Source organism: Phalacrocorax aristotelis, chromosome 2, assembly GCF_949628215.1.
Source record: "Phalacrocorax aristotelis chromosome 2, bGulAri2.1, whole genome shotgun sequence".
Classification (NCBI taxonomy): domain Eukaryota; kingdom Metazoa; phylum Chordata; class Aves; order Suliformes; family Phalacrocoracidae; genus Phalacrocorax; species Phalacrocorax aristotelis.
The window spans coordinates 92,354,050-92,372,723 of record NC_134277.1 but is presented as its reverse complement, the minus strand read 5'-3'; the positions used below and the strand labels follow the sequence as shown (position 1 = coordinate 92,372,723).

The following is an 18,674-nucleotide window of genomic DNA, read 5'->3' as shown; positions in this document are numbered from 1 at the left end:
CCGTGCTGGGCAGGGCACAAGGCTGCGGAAAAGCCTCCGCTCCACGCGGGGCTCAGCCTCGGGGGACGCCGCCCGGCAAGCCAAAAGTTTTGCCAAGTTTAGCGCCGAAGAGGTTGAAGAGGGTTTTCTGAGCTGAACCGCCGCGGTGGCGGCGAGGTCTGTCGCTTCTCCCTCCGGCGGGTCTCCCCCATGCCCTCCTCGCCCCCGCCCCGGCAGTGCCCGCGGGGCCAGCCACCGCGTTTGCCTTTGCCCCGGCCAGTCACAAGGAAAGGGGTTTGCAGCGCCCCCGCCCGCCCCTCCGGGCCGCCGCCAGCCCCGCCAAGCCGCCCCGCTCCGCTCCGCTGCGCTCGCCCGGGCCGGGCAGACCCTTCCTCAGCGGGCGCAGCCGAGCTGTCCGTGCCCGCGGAGCGGCGGCGCTTCCCGGTAAGGCGGGCGGGGAGCGGCGAGGGGCCGCCTTGTGCTGCCCGGGCAGGGCATCCCCGCCCGCTACCGGCGGCCGGGCTGGGGAGCGGCGGCGGCCGGCTGGGCAGTGCCGCCCGGCGGCGGTGCGGGGATCGGGAGCGGGGCCGGGCGGGGGAGGTGGGGGCGAGGGCGGGGGCGAGGCCGGCTCTCACTCCTCTCCTCTCCTCTCCTCCCTCCTCCTCGGTTCTCCCCCCCGCTGCCGCCGACCTTCGCCGCTGCCCCGCTGCGGGGCTGCGTCCGGATCGGCCCGTCCCGTCAGAAGCGGCGAGGGAGGCCCGGCCATGGAGACCCTCCCGCGCCCCGGGGCCAGCAAGCCTCCCAGCGGGTAAGCCACCCGCCGCGACCCGGGAGGGACCGGCCGCCTCTCGCCTCCGCGGGCAGGAGCGGCAGCGGGGGCGGCAGTGGCGGCGCTGGCCGGCGGGCCTTGGCGCCCTCCCTCGCTCCCTCCGTCCCTCCTGCCGCCGCGGCCGGAGCCGGCGCGCAGGTGCCGGCGCGCCGCCGTGCTGGGCACAGCCCGCCCCGGCGGGCAGAGGACGCGGGGCATGGCCGGGGGTAGGAGGCGGCCCGGAGTGAGGGAGGGTCGGGATGTGGGGACAAGTGTTCGCCTTTCCCCTTCGGAAGGGGCGCCCCGACCCCGCTGCCGTCGCCGCCCCTCCGCCTGCGAGACGGGAGCGGCTGGAGAGCGGGGCTCGGTTTGGGGGTTCTTTCTCGCCGAGGGGTGTCGGGGCTGGCCAGGCGCCCCCCGGGAAGCCGCCACCCGCCGCTCCCGTCCCGGGCCGCCGCCGCCGCTTGGAGCCGGGCGAGGGGGAGCCGGGCCGCGGGAGCCAAAAGCCTTCGAAACGTTTATTGAGGCGCCCCAGCCCCGGGCTCCCCCAGCCCCGCGGCACAGCCGCGGCAGAGCGGGGGAACCGATGCCAGTCTCGGATTAAAAACGGCAGAGATTAATTGTCCGGGTTTGGTCGGTGGCGGCCGGGCCCCGGGCAGCCGCCGGGGCTCCCCCAGCGTGCGGTGGCGGGCACCGCTCTGGCAGCGGTAACGCTGCACGGCAGCCAGACCTGGTGGAAACCGCAGGTGGATTTGGGGTTTTTAGACAGAAGAAACAAATACAGAATATGCCGGCAGTGAATTTATTAGTCTGTTAATGAAGGGGTGAGAGCAGCGGCAAGATGAAGCCCTAAGTGGTCTCTTTTGTCGGAGCAGAAGCTGGGCAAGTTTTAAGAGCTGTGTGCTGCCTGCTCGCTGCGATTTACTGCTCTACTTCACACTGTCTGCACGGACTGAAAAGGACTGCGATTGCTTCAGCAGTTTTTTTTTTTATTATTATTTTTATTTCTAACGTTTAAGTCATAAATTACTTTTCAGATAAATAGAAGACAGCTTTAAAGTATTTGCTGGTGGGGTGGGCTGCAGTACTTTTGGTTAGGTTTAATTTTCTGAGTTTCTGTGTTCGATAGCAAGTCATGTACTGCCTAACTTGGAAAGTAGAGCAGAGAGCAGTGGGTGAAGGAAAGATGCCGTTGCTAGTGCTGTACTGATGAAACCCTATGTGTGCAATGTTTCCTCGACTCACAGAGCATGACATAGCTTGCTGCTCTTTTTGTAAATAAAATGCCTAATTCCTGTTAAAAATGAGCCTGTTGGATCATGACTTTTTAAGCTAACCTGCTATGAAAAGCAGTAGGTATAATATACTTCCCCTCTCTGTACCTAGCTGAGGTAATAGCATAGCTGCTTTCTAAAATCCTGATGAAGAGGAGATCTGGGATGCCAATTTACAGCTGTGCTTGGAAGAGTAACCAGCATTTCTCAGATGCAGCGCTTATTAAAAATTTGTCTTGATTGCTAGGTAGCCAAATATTCATTGAGTTTTAATGTGAAATGAGAAAGCGTGTTGTTAATGCATCTCAGAGGTGAGCGCTGGAGTCTGAGGGCATTTCTGAACAGACCTCCCGAATCCTGTGTACCCAGTTTCAGCTGTGTAAACCCATCCATGGCCAGACTCGGACATCACATACGTGAACAGAAGTTACAGTAACTGCATTAACCTCGGTCGGATCGCTCCTGATCTAGCTCAAGGAGGCGAATCCAGTCGAGAGGTGAAGATGCACTTGCGATACTGTGCAGTGAAGCGCGTGGGTGCTAATCCGCTCCTGCGGAAGCTGATGGCGACGCTGGCACGCGCGCTGACAGGGACTGCCCGTCTGCTTTGTCTGAGCTGAGTTCAGCCTTGAGATACTGCTTGTCGTCTTTTCTTGTGAGTCAGAGGTTCCCAGCCTGGATGTGCCCGTGCTGTCAGCCGTGGGTTCTGCTGAACGGTGTGTAACTCCGTGAGTTGGTAACGTCTGTACTGGCAACCAGTGGACGTTGGGTCCCCAATCAGGTGTTACTCGCTCAGTGAGGAAATCTGCGGGGGTCAGGAAGGGAGGGCAGCTTCGCCTGTCTTTGTTGGTTCCCGTATGAATCCAGACGTGAGCTGCATCTGTGGAGCGCGCCCGGGGAACGCTGGCCTTTGAGGCCACTGTGGCAGAAATACCTTCCTTTCATGGCAGAAGAAGTGCTATACACATTTCCAGCTTATTGATTGAGTTTGCAGTTATGAAAGGGAGGTTAAAATGACCGCAGCTTCACAATTTTTAACAACATTTAGGCAGAGCTGTTTCGTCTCTGTGTAAATCATTAACAGCAGCATTACAAGTTTCCCGTGTTAAACAGCGTACAAATTTAATGTGTCATTTTGTATAGGGTAGAGCTGCTCTGCTGTGTGCTTTACACGGGCAAACTGACTACATGTGTTTCATGGTATGGCTGCTTGAGAATCGCACATTTAAAAGCAAGATACTGTTATGTTTTGGGGTGTTTTTTTTCTTTTTCTTTTAAATGGCAAAGAAAAAACACACTTTTCACTGGTGTTGCAGGGTTTTTCCCATTTCTCAGTTTCAAAAATAATTGTAGACTTCAGTACCAAGAATTTTGTAATTATTAATTGCTAGGCATGAGTTTTATCAAGCTTTACCAAGTTCATAATGCTTTATTTAATTAACATTTCCTTTTGCTTACAAAAGTGAATTTAAGACATTTAGTAGCAGCAGCAGAAATTAGGATTTATTCTTCTGTGATCACGCAAGAGGTGCTAGAAGAGAGAAGAACACTCATTTAATACCTACTGCCTTGGTGCCTGCATCTAACCTTACTTCATTAGGGAGAGCCATCATTAGATAGGCCTTTCTGGGTATCTTGGTTCGTGACTTTTTTGACCGTAATGTGGCATAGGTGACCCACATTGGTCACAAGTGCATAGAGGGCTCAAGCCCTGTATGAGGACTTAGACGATCAATTCTGTTTTGCTCCATTAGGAGCCTCACAAAGTGCAGAGCATCTTCCCCTGTCACTGAAAGCATCTCCATCTGCCATGGAAACCTGTGATTCCTGGGTCCTTCTCCATGCCGTTACGTCTGAGCACAGAAAAGCTTCCACTGGAGTACTCACCAAGTGTGGGGAAAGTCTCTATATTAAACAAGATGTATGAGTCCTTTAAGCAGGACCTTTATTTTCTGTGCTTCAGTTTCCTCCCCTACCTCACAGGGCCTTATAGTACTAACAAATTGAGGCGCACACTAGTACAGATACTTTGGAGGGACTTACCTGCGGGATTGAAGTGACCCTGGAAGTCGGGTAAAGGCTGCAAAATGTCAGTAATGTTTACGTGGAGAACCTGGGAAAGCAAATCCCCAGGTACCGAGCAAGCCGTGCAACTCAAATTGTTGAAACCATTTCCTATTATTTTATGCCTACTCCACATAGTTAAGCGGGTTTCTTCGTGAAACTGCACATGCAGCTTAAAAAAAAAAAAAAAAAAGAATAGTTGGTATTATGTTTAGTGTATTATTTGTAAACCTTGTAAACCTTTATAAACTGTTGTCCACAAAACGTCTGTGTGAATGGCTGTGTAACACTGCTTACACCGTACGCTATCTCCCCTTCAGCTGTTACGAGTTTTAGGGTATACAGAAAAAGCGATGAAGTAGCCTGCAAATCAAAATTGGAAAATTGGGCAATTTCTATATATTTCCTCTGCTTTGTATTTATACGAGATTTCAGTGCAGTGTGCAGAGGACTGGATGGCAAAGGATGGTGACTGCAGTTAGAAATGTGGAACAGCGGTGTGGTTCCTGCTTCGAGGGTGGCTGCTTTGGCCAGTTGCAAGACTGACGCTTTTGCTTCTGGCATTATCCTTCATGCTGTGCCCCCGTTGTACGTGCACCGCTCCTGTAGAATTCAGACGGTGCTTCATATGTGCACACCTGAGACAAGGTATTTCTCTGCAGAAAGTTTTTCTAGTACTGCAGGCAGCATTAGCCTTATCCTCCTCTGACAAGTAGTTTGGGTCCAAAGTGTGTGTTTTTGTGTCAGAGGAGATACATCACATTAACTCGGGTAATGGTGACAGAATAATTGTACTTACTATTGCATAAAATCAAACAAGGCAATTTTTACTGTGTTTTGCACCTCTATATGAACGTAGCTGTTGATGTGATATACTGGAAGACGTTTGTGTTTTCAGTCATTACTAATATCTCAGGATTGCTGAAGATAAGCAAGCTAATTGTAAGAGTAAGTTCAATGGTGAGATAAACGCAATGCAACCCAGTCCTGACAGCTGTTCTTTCTGAATTCCAGTTTCACACTTTTCCTGTCTTACTTTTCCCCCTTTTTTCCTTTTCCTTTCTTTCAGAAATCTGTTAGTCTTGTACCAGAGTAGAGGATGAAGTAGATATAAAGTCTCCTCCATTTCTGGGCTGCCTAGAATATTCAGGATTTGTTTTCACTCTCCCAGTCTCCCAATCGTCTCTCATTATTTTCTTTCCCGTGGATATCTTTTGTATTTTTTCATCTTGGCCTTTTGTGCTGCTCCTCTCACTATTAAATGAAATGGAACCTTCTCCTTCCTGCTGCCACCTGTCTCGTTTGTTCATGACTTTCCTTTGCGATTCCAGTTTCGTTTTTCTGCAGGTTTTGCTCCTGTAAGTTTATATCTTAGTCAAATTGCTTCTCTTTATGAAAGCGCTTCACGGCTCAGCAGGAGGTGGCGCTACGTTTTGATGGGACAGATTTTGCTTGCCACCCCATGTGGGCAAGCTGCAGCAATTCCAGGGAATTGCAGGATGTTGCACTAGATAAAGGTGAGGAGAGGGGGGAGTTAATTACAATTCAGAGCACTCTCATGGGTGCACTTTCAGATGATGCTGACCATTAAGGAAAAACAACTTCTTAAATACTTATTTTGAAGTCAGCTCAGTAAATACATGGCTCCTTTGTGTGTAGTTAATCTTGCTAGAGAAGTGGGATATTGCTTTTTGCTGAGTAATTCAGGTCACAGTGTATGATTATGGCCAGAATGAGGCAATTTTTTTTTCCTTTGCTTCAAAGGCATGAGAATTTTCTTGAGTACGTGTATGTATTCTTAAACATCTATGGTGTTATAAATACTTAAGACTCCTGTTGTCACAGGATTGAATTATCTTACAAGCATGAAGGCTTCTTAACATTATTTTGAGTTAAAGAAATACATGTAGGAGACTCCATTTTATTTATATAGACAAAAGTGTGAACACATTTACATGACCTGCTCCGAAAGCAGCCAGGAGGCCTGTGGCAGAGTTAGGGAAGTACCTCACTTCTCCTGAATCACAATTCAGTGCCTTAACAAGTATTCCTCTGTGTCTGGCCTTCAGCTACTATTCTGTTAGCATCAGCAAACACTTGATTTTCTGGCAACAACTGTGTTCTGTATACTGCAGCCTTTTGTGTTGTCCTGGCATTGTGATGTCCATGAAAATTGACAGCTTTCACACTTTAGTGCTGCTTCTAAGAGATTGAGGGGTCTTTAGAAATTTATTTTTCTGTAGCAGCTTAAGCCAGCTCCTGCATTAGAGTTTAGGAATGGGAAAAGACTTAAAATCTGTGTTTCCAGCTAAAATTGTGATTTAAGGATCTTTTGAAAGTGGCTGCATTTCCAACTAATAGAAATTATAACCCTTATTAACATACTAATCCTTTTTATGTATAGAGTGTTTCCAGAGCTGTTAGTTGCCCAGTGAGCCAGGCTGCTTATCATTAAATAAGTGATGCTGGGAATAGTATATTGTTGTCATAGTTTCAGCATGAGAGTGTCAGCGAAGAGCCAGGGACTTAACCCATGCCAAGGAGTGAGTCACAGATATTGCGTGGCAGGGCTGTGCTGCGATGGCACTGACACACAGCATCTCGTACCCGCTTTGAGTCCCCATGCACCAGAAACGTTGTCTTTTCAGTTTCATTATTTCCCCAGCTAATGAGCTGCCTAAGGTGCTGTGCATTTGTGCAGAGCAGTTGTTATAATCAGTGAAGTGGGGAAAAAAACAGTTTGAAAATGGTTTTTCTGTTTATGTTCCTTTGTTCTCACTACAGCTTCCAGATTGAGAGTTTCTACAGGATAAAAAAAATTTACTTCTTACTGCTGACCCCGTAAATTCAACTGGATGTTTGTGCACTAAGCTGTGCTTTATGTGTTCCTTGCAACGTGTTGTATAGAAGAGAGTTTGCGGTCTCCTCTGACAGTTTCAGTGATGAAATGTGAGTTATAAAGCTTTCTCTGGTGGTCAAAAAATGATACAACACTGGCATATTTATATTTTAAAAGTTTTTTTTTTAAGGCTGTGAGCATCATTAAAGCAAGGAGGATAGGTGCAAATGAAGGGGAACTTGGTGTAGGCTAGGCCTGAGGCACTCGCAGAGGTGCAGCTGACAGTCTGCGTTTCTGGGTTCAGTTCTGCGTTCTCTGGTGTCTTATTTTTATTAAAGGAGATTGACCTGTGCATAAGTTATAAAGTTGGTTTGTGAGTTGCTCTGCCTCTCCCTCTCCATGTTACTGTGGCATATACAAAAAGGAATGGCTCAGGAAGGTGTGATGGAGAGTCCCTCACCTAAGTAACCAGTAGCCAGGTAATTTGGGAACTTGCTGACAGAAAACCAACATTCACTGGCCTGCTTGGCACAGGAAAGGCTGAGGATTAAACCTGCAGTAGCTTTGGCTACACCGAATTGCCAGGACCACCCGGCAGCCTGGAGTCCTGTTTTCTTCAAGGAAGAAGCCAAATAAACACAAGCCTCAATATTCCTGAAGCTGCTGCATTGCAATCAATGTTTCCATAGCAAGCCCTAGCAATGACCCGAAGGCTAGAAGAAAAGATGGTCTTTCTAAGCCATGCTGGTTTTGTGGTGCTAACAGTAAAAAATTCCTCTGGTCCATAAAATAAACAGATACGACACAAAGTCATACCTCTGGCATGGAGCTTGAGGAAGAAAATTACATTTTATGTTGTCAGTGTTCTAAATACAGCTATATTGCAAGGTTCAACAGCAAGTACTGATCCAGAAGTACTTAATCAGGTAAGTGTTACTTTATGTTTTCAGCAAGGGTGACTAGCAAGCAGTTGATTCTCTCTTTGCTATACCTGTTTTCCTTCGCTGTGCGTTGGGTTTTATTTATATTAATGCACGCTGATCTGATCGACTGTTACTGATGTGTTATTGTGAAGTTGAGCCAGAAGGGTAGAGCTCTGTTGTTTTTTTGGTAATCGAGGTTAATGACTCTTTTTTTTCTTCTTTTTTGAAGACCACACAAAGAGATTTAAAACAGGTAACATCAATGGTTGATGAGATCCTTTCTGAATTTTCAAGCATTGTTTTAATACGTGCTGTCATTCATAGTAAGATGATATAAGACCTCTTTATATTGCTGCTCTTTTGTTAATAATATTTTGATGGTTTAGTTAGACTAGAGAACAACAAAATTCGAGGCCCTGAGTATGAATGCACCATTGATGATCAGTTGCCACTGTCTCCCAGGTCTGGTAGTTGTTCTTGTTAAGTCTGCTGGTCCCCTTTCCTCTGCAAAGGCAGTTTGTTTTTTTGGGCGTGAGGTTGCTGGATTTCTCCTTGGTACTTGTGTTATGTGGTGTCAGGAGATGGTGTGATGGTGACATGAGGAGTTTGTCCTCTGAGGCTGCGTGAAGGTCCTCATGTTGTAGTGTACGTAAGATCCACCAGATGCAGAATCAGCTCGGTTAAAACCGACTTCTTCAGGGACACAGGGGGAAAGCTGCAAAGAGCTCTGGTTTAGATTATCTAGGTGACTTTTGTTTAAAAAGATCTTCTCTTCCCACCCTATGCATCCTGCAGTGGTCATTCTCCTGTGCTCGCCCCTGAGGTCTGTTGGGAGCCATGGCAGTGGCTTTCTAGCGTAGCAGAAAATAAAGCAGTAAATTATTTTCAAGACCCTTTAAAATACTAATATTTCTTTTATTTTTCTTGTGTAGTTATTTTGGGGTATAATAAGCATTTTTTTCTGCTTTAGCAGGTTCCAAAAATATAATAAAAGCTCCAAGTTATTTTACAATACAACATATTTCATTTTGTTCTTACTTCTGTACTTAGATGGCTTTTCTTTCTGCATTTTTCTTTTTTGTTTGAGGTATCTTGCACATGCAGCAAAAATAACCACCTAGGTAAATACATCAAGGACAGCATGTCTGATCATACTGTGCACGGGACACATATTTCCCTTCTGGTTTCGTCTGAGAGTGCCATGAGGGGATTCTCCAAAATCAATAAATAGGTTCAGCCAAATTGGAAGAAAAATTCTTTTCTGTGCTTTCCTTTGATCTCGCCTCCTGTTGCAGTGCTTTATTTCTGAACGGCACAGCAGTGGTTCTGGGCGTTAAGGGAATATCTTGGTGAGACTCCAGATTCCTTTTTTTTTTTTTTTTTTTTTTTTTTTGTGAGGAACTTCTCATGGTACTTGGTACCAAGCCTACACTTTTCATGGATGCCAAATAAATTAATCCTGGGTTCCCTGGGGGTACAGCTCATGTTTCAGTGTCAGCACAGCTTTCTCTGCTCTAACGGGGCTCCTGGTGTTGCTCGCAGTTGCTGCTGACAAATGCTCTGATTAGTCCCTGCTAGGATGGGACTTTCTCCTTGGGAGGGAGATCAGCTTCTGGCTTCTGCCATGATTGAAATCTTGGTACTGTGACACTTTCAGGTGCTCCTAAGACTGACTCTACCAATTCATTAAATACAGCTACAAATAGGTCAGATCATGTTGCTAAACTGCCAGTGTAGTAATTAACACAATTATTTATTTTGCTTGCTTTTAATTACCTCTCTTTCTCTGCGTGTACTGAACTGGAGAGTCACTTGGTCATCTCATAGCAAAGCAGCGCAGCATCGCATGCTGAAACGATGTGACGGTGTCAGATGTGCATAACCTTGTGCTTTTCGAGACGCACAGAGTCTTTTTACTGTTTTGGTTTACGGCTCCTTAAGGTCTGTTGTGCAGCTTCATTCCCTGGGTGGTGCCTTGTCCAGAGAGAGACAAACTGGGACCGGTTTCTGTCCTTAGTGAGTCCCAAACCCTTCGTGTACCTGGGGAAGCTGCAGATCCTCCCGCACTGGGCTGTGTCATAGTGGACTTGCCTGAGGTCAGCCTGGCACAGGGATGCAGGGGAGAAACCAGAGTGTGCCAGGACATCATCCTTGAACTCTGTCAGGGCTTTTATGAACCAAAAGATATTTTTGCTCCTGCACTTACCATTAGTAAGTCGAGGATTGCTATCTTCAGATCGTTTGTTATTCCTGAATATAACGTGTTAATGCAAAATTACTTTCTTCTCATCAAACCTAACTTTTCTGTTGTGAGACAAATGCAAATGTGTCTCTGTGTGATGGATAAAGAGTCCAGGCCCACATTTAAAAATAGCAAGAAAAAAAGACAATAGCTGTGCCTCACCTTTTATGTGGGTGATTACAGAACAGTATTTTATCTTAAATTCAGAGAACTGTGAATTTTACAAAATACTGTGTATTTAGGAGGAGGATAAAAAGTTATACTGCAGTTTTAAGTAATACATTTAGTTAGCTTGTTTTGTCCCTTCATTTCAGGTCTTGTAGATTGTACCACCTTCTTAAAACTGTCTAGAAAGAGACTATCCAAGATCAGTCCTAGGACTATACGGTGATGATTAAACAATTTCATGACAAAAGTAAAGTTTCTTTTCTTCTTACCTTTTAAGAAAATACAGTTAATTAAATCCTTCTTCCAAATCTTGCATGGATTTGTAAGAAACAAGAAGATACCTTCCTGGAAGAGCAGTTAGTTATTCTGCAACTTGTATTTACCCAGTTTTCAACCTCACAGGTATCAGGAAAAATTAATCATCTAATTGCTTATACTTTTGGTGAAGAATTCTTCTTTCTGAAGAAGATAAGTTGTGAATTTTGGAAATAATTGAATACCAGTGGATGAAAACTGTTACTTTATTTCTTTGCTTTTAGTAGTTCTATTTTGCAATTAATAAACAGTATCTCAGTGGGTTTTAGCACTTGATACCAGGATCAAAATACAGGGTCTTTACCCCAGCTATATTGTTTCTGTTCATTTTTTGGAAGGTTTGTTTTCCTTACGTAAGGCAAACCAGGGATTTTGGTTTTTCTTAGAAGCATCCCTTTTTTTCTTTCTTTCTTTTTCTTTTTTTTTTTTTTTTTCCCAAGGCTGTTAGTGTAGTATTGTACAAAATGACTAGTAGGGGCTAGGCAGATTCAGAGTCTCTCTGTTCCTGTGGTTTATTGGCCACTTTTGGGACAGAGAGTCTGCTTGCATTTGCCAGAGGATGAAGTGCAGCAAAAGCAGTGGTTAATTGTTTAATGCAATATTGGAAATGGGCTTTGGTCAGCTGCTCTGAAGCAGCTTGAACTTAAAAGGTGGATTTAGCATGGAGGAGAGCAGGCCATAGCTATGTTCCCATTGCCTTTATATTCAGCTTTGGAGCTGAAGGGCCTGTGGAGTTCAGTTTTGCTCTGCTTCACTTGCCAGGCTGAGGTGTGCAACTCCCAAGCAGCTCTGCTGAAACCTCTGGGTCTGCTCCTTCACTGAACACTGCTCTTGTCTCTTTACTGGAGTTTGGGTTTATATTTCGTGTTGAAGTAACACAAATCAGGTATCTCATTCTAAAAGGGGGGGGGGGGGGGGGGGGGATGTGAGCTTGTGTATATAGGTAAAGGTAAGTGAGTTCAGTGCCTGTATTCCCCTGTATTCTCCACCTGTGGTTGCTTTTCTTCATTTACATGATGGTAATCTTCAAAGTGCCATCTTTCCACTAGTATTTTAAGCTTAAGACCTCTTGGACACTGACAAGATGTTGCTCGTACTGGTTGAGGATAAAGAGGTCACTTGTTTCTGTTCTCCCTTGTTCTTTTTGCAAGACCAGATAGTGCTAATATTTTTTTGAAAAGCCCACAACTTGTCATGCCATTACGCCAGCCTTATTTAAGGATGCTGCTCATCTATATAATTGTTTATTTTTCATTATTGTGTATTCTCAAATTAGCCGTAGTTATTTTGGAATGAAATCTCTTTGCATTCAAGTGGTTAAATACCGTACTTTCTCCTATTAAAAATGAGATCCAGGTCTACTGAAAAATATTTTACAGATATGAATTGCCTGAAGTATAAAACCTGTTTATACAGATACTGTGGGTTTCTTGCCATGAAAAGCACCGTAAATTCCCCATGCTGCTTCATTTTCATAAGGAGTTACTTGGAAAGAAATACTGCTTGCGGTGCATTGCCAATTATTTATATACTAATTTGCTACCTGAGAATAATTTCAGATTTTTAAATTCAGTTTAATATTAATGTGATAGGGAAGAAAAAAGTTCTTAACTACTTCATATTTTACAGTTCAGCTTAAATTTACCTGGAAAGAAACTGGCAGCACTGAGGTTTCTTTCAGGGGGGGCAGCACTGAAGTTTTTTCCGGGGGGTGGGGGGGATTAACCTTTTTTAAAAAGTGTGTTTCTATGAACATTTTCCAGTCATTTTTTAATGTAAATTCCCACTTACCTGTATTGTTACAGGATAAACAACCCTGTGCTGTATATAAAATATTAAGCTGTCCTCACCTAAGTAGGCTCTGCATGCAGAGCTTAAGTGCCAAATTTGAATAGGAGGCCCCATACAATATCTGGGGGCAGAGCTCTGCTCTGCTATCGTTAGTGGGGACACGCACGTCAGCCTCTGGTACAGATCAGCCCTTCAAATGAATGACCCACATAGCTGCAAAAGGGGAAATACATTCTCTTTCTTGTCTTTTATAGGTTGTCTTTTGTACTTCAGCCTTTTGATTAACCTCAGAGAAATAGTCTAGCCCGTGCTGTTTCTTTTTTTTCCGAGCAGATGGTAATGAATGTGTCACTAGCATGAAGACTGAATTTTCCTTCCCGGTGTGGCCAGGAAGAGGTAGGCAGAGTTACTTGGGAAAACCTAATGTGGAAGCTCAGATTGCAAAGAAACCCCTCGTGCCCCGTTTAGCACCTGGCTATACCTGTGCAACAGTATTCAAATGTTTATAAATCTTTCATAAGCATGTTTATTTGAAGACAAAACCCCAAATCAGCAACAGGGGTTTTCCAGCATTAAATAGCTTTCACCAAGCATTATTTAAGGTTAAAACCTTAAAACTCCCTAGAGAGACTTTTCTCAATTTTCTATGCAGCTTTTTCCTTTTACCAAGGATATCGTCACTGTGTATAGAAAGAAAAACAGTAAGTTCAGCGGTATTCAGTTGTACCGTAGCGATGCGGTTAAGAGAGTAACAATAGTATTGTCTTATCTTCTAGCAACCAGATGAACATTCTTGTAAAACCCAGGGAACTGAGTGAATTGGTGACTTTGTGTTCCTTTTGTGCCTTCTGAGGTGCCTGAGATTTGTTCCATAGCGCTCACCACAGAAAACATCTCCATTCTTTAGAAGTAGATTATATAGGCATAGAGAGGTCCACACAGGAGCTGTTTTGGAGGCTGCTTTGTGTCGTGTTGGTGAGTAGTACACGTGCAACTGCTTGGGAGTGGTGCAAGGGAGGCTTACGGTATAGATGCTTCATGCACAGCTTTAGTCGTTGCACACAGGTAGTCTCAGTAGGAAGCCTTTGTACCAATGGGTAGCACAGTGGAGGAGGTGAGCATGGCACTGATCTGTCTTACTGCTCGTAGAAGAGAATAGATTTTCCTTTGATCCTGCTGGTTTGGTTAAAAGGAAATGTGTCACTATTTTAGGATTCTTTGAAAATTGCAGCCTATCTCTGAATTAATGCGGTCGTATTTCACGTGGAGCTGCAGGTGGAAGATTAAAAGCTGTGCTTTGGCAACATGTGTTGAGTAATATTGGAAATAAATGCTACCATATGGGACCTTGCTTCTGGAGCCAGCGTGTCCACTGTGTCGTACAGCTGTGCTGTTCCTTCTGGAATTGTTCTGAGATCTATTTACATCAAGCAAGTGTTGAAGTCATGGATGGATTTATGAGGACAACGATCTGACAGAGCATGCAAGCTTATCATTAGGAAATTTTACACAAGGAAAGTGTTCCCCAAAGAAACTCCCTTATTTAGAGTGGTGGTGCTGTGAGTTGAAACAAAAATTTGGGAGGTGGCTTGTGTTCCTCAAAATGTGCGTGGAAGATGAGGACCGAGGGATATCCATTCTTATTGCTGCACAGGAGGTTGCAGCCGTGTTGACATCCGATGCAGTCTCAAAATTGCCTGAAATTCTGTATTGGCTTCTATCACTCAGTGCTTACAAGACACAGTCAGTGTGTTTCTGCGGTTTGGCAATGGTGCCTCCAGATTTCACAAGCAGTAGAGTTCGGGTCTTAATGGTTTTCTTAAAATTGTCTGAAAGTACATGTATGACACTGGTGGCTGAGAGTAGAGGTCCCTGGGAGAAAACGCTTGGAAAAAATGAAACTGTCCCTTGACAGTGAAGTTTATTCCTCCTGGTCTTTTTTTTTTTTTTTAATTCTCTCATGCAAGTTTCTAATTTTGTGGCATGACAGAAGAGGATAATCACGTACTTGAATTTTATCTGGAGTAAAGTTATCGTAGCTCGGGGGCTGTGTTATAAAAGCATTGGAAGGAGCTCCCTCTGCCATGGCTTGCTGTCTGACAGCCACGCTCTGCTTGGTCTTGTGCTCCTTGGTCTTCCAGGTCTTGCCCACAAACCCATAGCTCTGAGCAGAGCTGTGACTCCCCAGGCAGGCTTCAGCAATGCTTTGATGCCTCTAATGGTGTCCTTATTGCTGACATTGGCCCAGAAGGTCCCGAACCCAGCAGACCCGAGGAGTGTGTGTAAAGACACAGCTGGGCATATGATAAAGGAAAGGTTTAGAAGTGCACAGCTATGTAAATTGCTTTCCTCAAAGCAGCTTCCCCCCCCGACATCTTTCAGTCTCCCACCAGGGGTTCCTGTGCTGCAGAAAAAAGAGGGAAAAAATGTGTTGACGAAACAACAAATTAACTTGTCTAGGTATAGCAATCATAAAGTTTTACATTATTAAATCTAATACATACAACCGGTATGTTATAAGAAACACTTAAAACCTTAAACTTAAGCTTATAGGTAGGATTTAGGTAAGAATAGACTTCCTTTTTATTCTTGAGTAGTCTGATTCCAGCTCTTTTCAAGCTTAGACAAAATGAGTATATCCTGACACACACTTTCGTAATTATATAAAATTGATACCAAGCCATACGACCTCAGATTACAGATCTAAATATTGGCATCAAATAATTTGCTGTGTCTGAGTATGTCTGTGCTTAAATAAGTCTGTAATTCATAATGCGTCATCTTTTATTACAGTTTGCATAAAGAAATATATTCTATTAGAACAGTATTTCGAACACTTAAATGAGAGAACGGAGTAGGTGATAATGCACTTATTTCTTTACAGTGGAAAACATTTTCCTTTTTAAATAGCATTTAATACTTCATTGCATTAAATTATTTTTGTCACAAAGTGGCTCAATTTGTGTGCCTGTATTCAGTAAATGGAGTTACATTGTTTTAGTACTTCAGCACATTTTTTTCACCCCTTCTCAAAACTTATTATTAATAAAAACAAATGAACGTTGTGTAACTTTATGATACATATGATTATATAAGTCACAAAGTCCAATTTCAGCAATGAAATTAAATGTAGTATACAAAGAGCAGGGACCTTTTCATTTACAAACCTGACTTAGTCTTGAGTGAAAGTTCAGAACTTTTCTTTACTGGTGGCAGTTTCATTCTCCAGCAAAGTTGAAAGTAATGTTTTAATGTCTGAATCCAGTTCTAAAAAAAAAGATACTTGTGAAATACAAGATTTTCCACTTTATACAGCAAAAGTACATGGCATAGCTTGCATGTTTTGGTTCCATAGTGAAGAAATTATAGTTTAAACAAACTGCAGCAAGTTGCCTTTTACAGAAAGGGGAGGGGGAAAAATTATACTTTTTTTCCCTCGCTAGATTAAGTCATAATATGCAAAGCTTTTTTCCCTCCTTCAAATCTTTCTTGAAATGACCAAATCAAAGCCTTTTGTTTTGTGAAGCCTGCTTTTGATTAACTTGAGTTTTATTTACCTACTTAATCTGAACCATGCCTCCTCCTTATCATGTAAAGTCGCTTACTGTTGCTAAATATACCGGTGTATTTTAAAGAAGCAAAGCCGTGCGTGAGTATGGCCCATTCAGATGGGGTTGTGGGGTAGGGAGGGACCTGCTGGTAACCCGAGAACAAGAGCAGATGCTAAATTAGCAGCTGGATCGTTAGTAACGAGCCCACAAATGTCTGCTGGGAAATGATCTTTGGATGCATGCAGCGTGGGTGTGTGGGTTATTCAGTTTCTAGCATCTAGCTGCTCTTTACTCATGACTCAAAGGAAAGCCATGGAGCCGTGAGGATTTTTATTTGTGGAGTGACTGGCAAATTGTTTTCATTGAAAGTGCAGTCTGCATTTATAAATTGTTATTATCTGTGGCATTTTTTATTAAGGTGTGAAACTGGTAAATGACTACAAGTGCAGGGAGACTGCTGGCAGTATTTTAGTAACAGAGTTAAGTAAAAAACTCTAAAAGACCTGTGGAAAAGCAAATAACATTGTAAGGGCACCATTAATAATCCCAGGTGTGCTGGTTTTGGCTGAGAAGGGGTTAATTCTCCTCACTGTGGGGGTCAGCTACCTTTCCAGCTTCCCGCGCTCTGCCGCGTGGCGTGGCAGGGGGGGCTGGGAGGGGCAGGGCCATGGTGGGGGCGGCTGACCCCGACTGGCCAATGGCAGGTTCATTCCATACCATGTGACACCATGACCAGTATATTGAGGGGGGGCAGTGGCAGCGCGCAGGCGGCGCGGCGTCGGGTCGGCGGGCGGCGAGCGGCTGCGGCGCGTGCGGTTTGTTCCGGCGGTTCGTTCCCCCTCTCCCCTCCCCTCCCTTCCCCCCTCCCCCGGGGCTTTGCGCCTCTCGTTGTTCTCCTTCACATTGCATTTCTACTGTTGTTTCTTTTAATTTTCATTATTAAACTGTTCTTATCCCAACCCACGAGCGTTACCCTTCTGATTCTCTCCCCCATCTACCGGTGGGGGAGTGAGCGAGCGACTGTGTGGGGCTGAGCTGCCGCTAAACCACGACAGTCTTTTTGGCGCCCAACGTGGGGCACGAGGGTTGGAGATAACAACAGCTGCTGGTCACAGCACCATGTTGTCCTTTTTGCAGTGGGTGTTAAAAATCGGTGTTGGTTGTTTGAGTCTGCTGTGTTCTGCTGTGATTAGTAATGTTTTGCCTACGAGATTTGTTATACAAACACTCGTTTTCAGCTTTACCTGGTATTTGGGGTTTTTGCTGAAACCGTTACTGTACTTCGGATACCACCTTGTTGAGGCAATTAGCAATTATACCTCCTCCTCTGAGAGATTTTATATGGAGGAAATACAGAATAATACCTTTGCAACTTTGTTCTATGATGTCTGTGCCTTTGTTACAACAACGTTTTTGTATCTTGAACATCCTTGGGTGGTTAAGGTGCAGTCATTGTTAGTTTTTGGGCATGTTGTTTTGGTTTTGACTAAGCAACTTAAGAATATCACCCAGAAATCTGCCCCGAGGCTTGATAGTTACGAGTGGCAGGGCATGTGGGATAGCATGGGCAAATACCTAGGGCAGTGGGCACCCCCAGTGTTTTGGAGTTTCACCCCCGAGCAAGTGCAGAATCCTAAAAAACTAGTAGAATATTTGGAGAAAGTATGTTGTTACCCTGGGAACTCCAGAGAGACACAGATAACTGCAACGTGCTGGGGTCTGGCCCATGCATACCGAGCCCTGCTCAACAGTATTCAGTGCCCCCAGGGGGAAGAGAATGTCTCTGGATTGAAATGCAAAGTGACTGGCACTGTAGACAATCCAGCCCTGACAACAGGCACTGCAGCCACTCAAACCCCCACAACAAGTACCGGAGCTAGCTCAGAAAATAAACCCGTACCAGTATCAGTTGCCCCCATACATAAGACGAAATATTGGAAGCGGACATCAACCCGTTTAGAACGGGATGATGAAGAACCAGGGCCATCGCGGGGAGAGGAGGGAGAAGTAATAAATGAAATAGAGACCACCCGATCCCTGTCCTTAAGCGAGTTGCGAGATATGCGAAAAGATTATAGCCGTCGTTCAGGTGAGCACATTGCCACCTGGCTGCTCCGATGCTGGGATAATGGGGCCAGTAGCCTGGAACTAGAGGGAAAAGAAGCCAAACAATTGGGATCCCTTTCTGGGGAAGGGGGCGTTGACAAAGCAATTGGAAAAAAACCACAAGCCCTCAGCCTCTGGAGGCGACTCCTGTCTGGAGTGAAGGAAAGGTATCCCTTTAAAGAAGATGTTACATATCGCCCAGGAAAATGGACAACTATGGAGAAAGGCATCCAGTATCTCAGGGAATTAGCTGTGTTTGAGGTGATTTATGGTGACCTGGATGATCAACGGTCATCCAAAGATCCAGATGAAGCCGAGTGCACACGACCCATGTGGCGGAAGTTTGTACGGAGCGCACCATCTTCGCATGCAAACTCATTGGCAGTGATGTCCTGGAAAGATGACGAGACACCAACGGTGGCAGAGGTGATAGATAGGCTCCGGGATTATGACACAAATATCTCTTCCTCGCTTGTCTCTGCTGTGGAGAAACTATCCCAAGAGGTCCAGCAACTCAAAGAAGATCTGTCCTACTCCCCACCTCGACAGAGCAGTGTCTCAGCTGTTAGGAATAAGCGTCCTTTGGCTCAAAGAAGGGGATACACACCACGGGC

General features: G+C 45.0%; 1 protein-coding gene across 11 annotated transcripts in view; it reads left to right on the top strand.

The window, feature by feature from the left end:
* Nucleotides 1–261: 261 nt before the first annotated feature.
* The window catches only part of COBL (cordon-bleu WH2 repeat protein), a 168,999-nt gene continuing 150,586 nt past the window's right edge, over nt 262–18,674 (top strand). For 5 of the 11 annotated variants that reach the window (XM_075084385.1, XM_075084384.1, XM_075084381.1 and 2 more), the window contains exon 1: nt 579–787. In XM_075084385.1, coding sequence (XP_074940486.1) covers nt 744–787 — 44 coding nt within the window. In that variant the 5' untranslated portion in view covers nt 579–743. Of the gene's footprint in view, nt 424–578; nt 788–18,674 lie in introns of those variants that run through there. The other 6 variants (XM_075084383.1, XM_075084379.1, XM_075084382.1 and 3 more) reach the window with 3 other exon arrangements.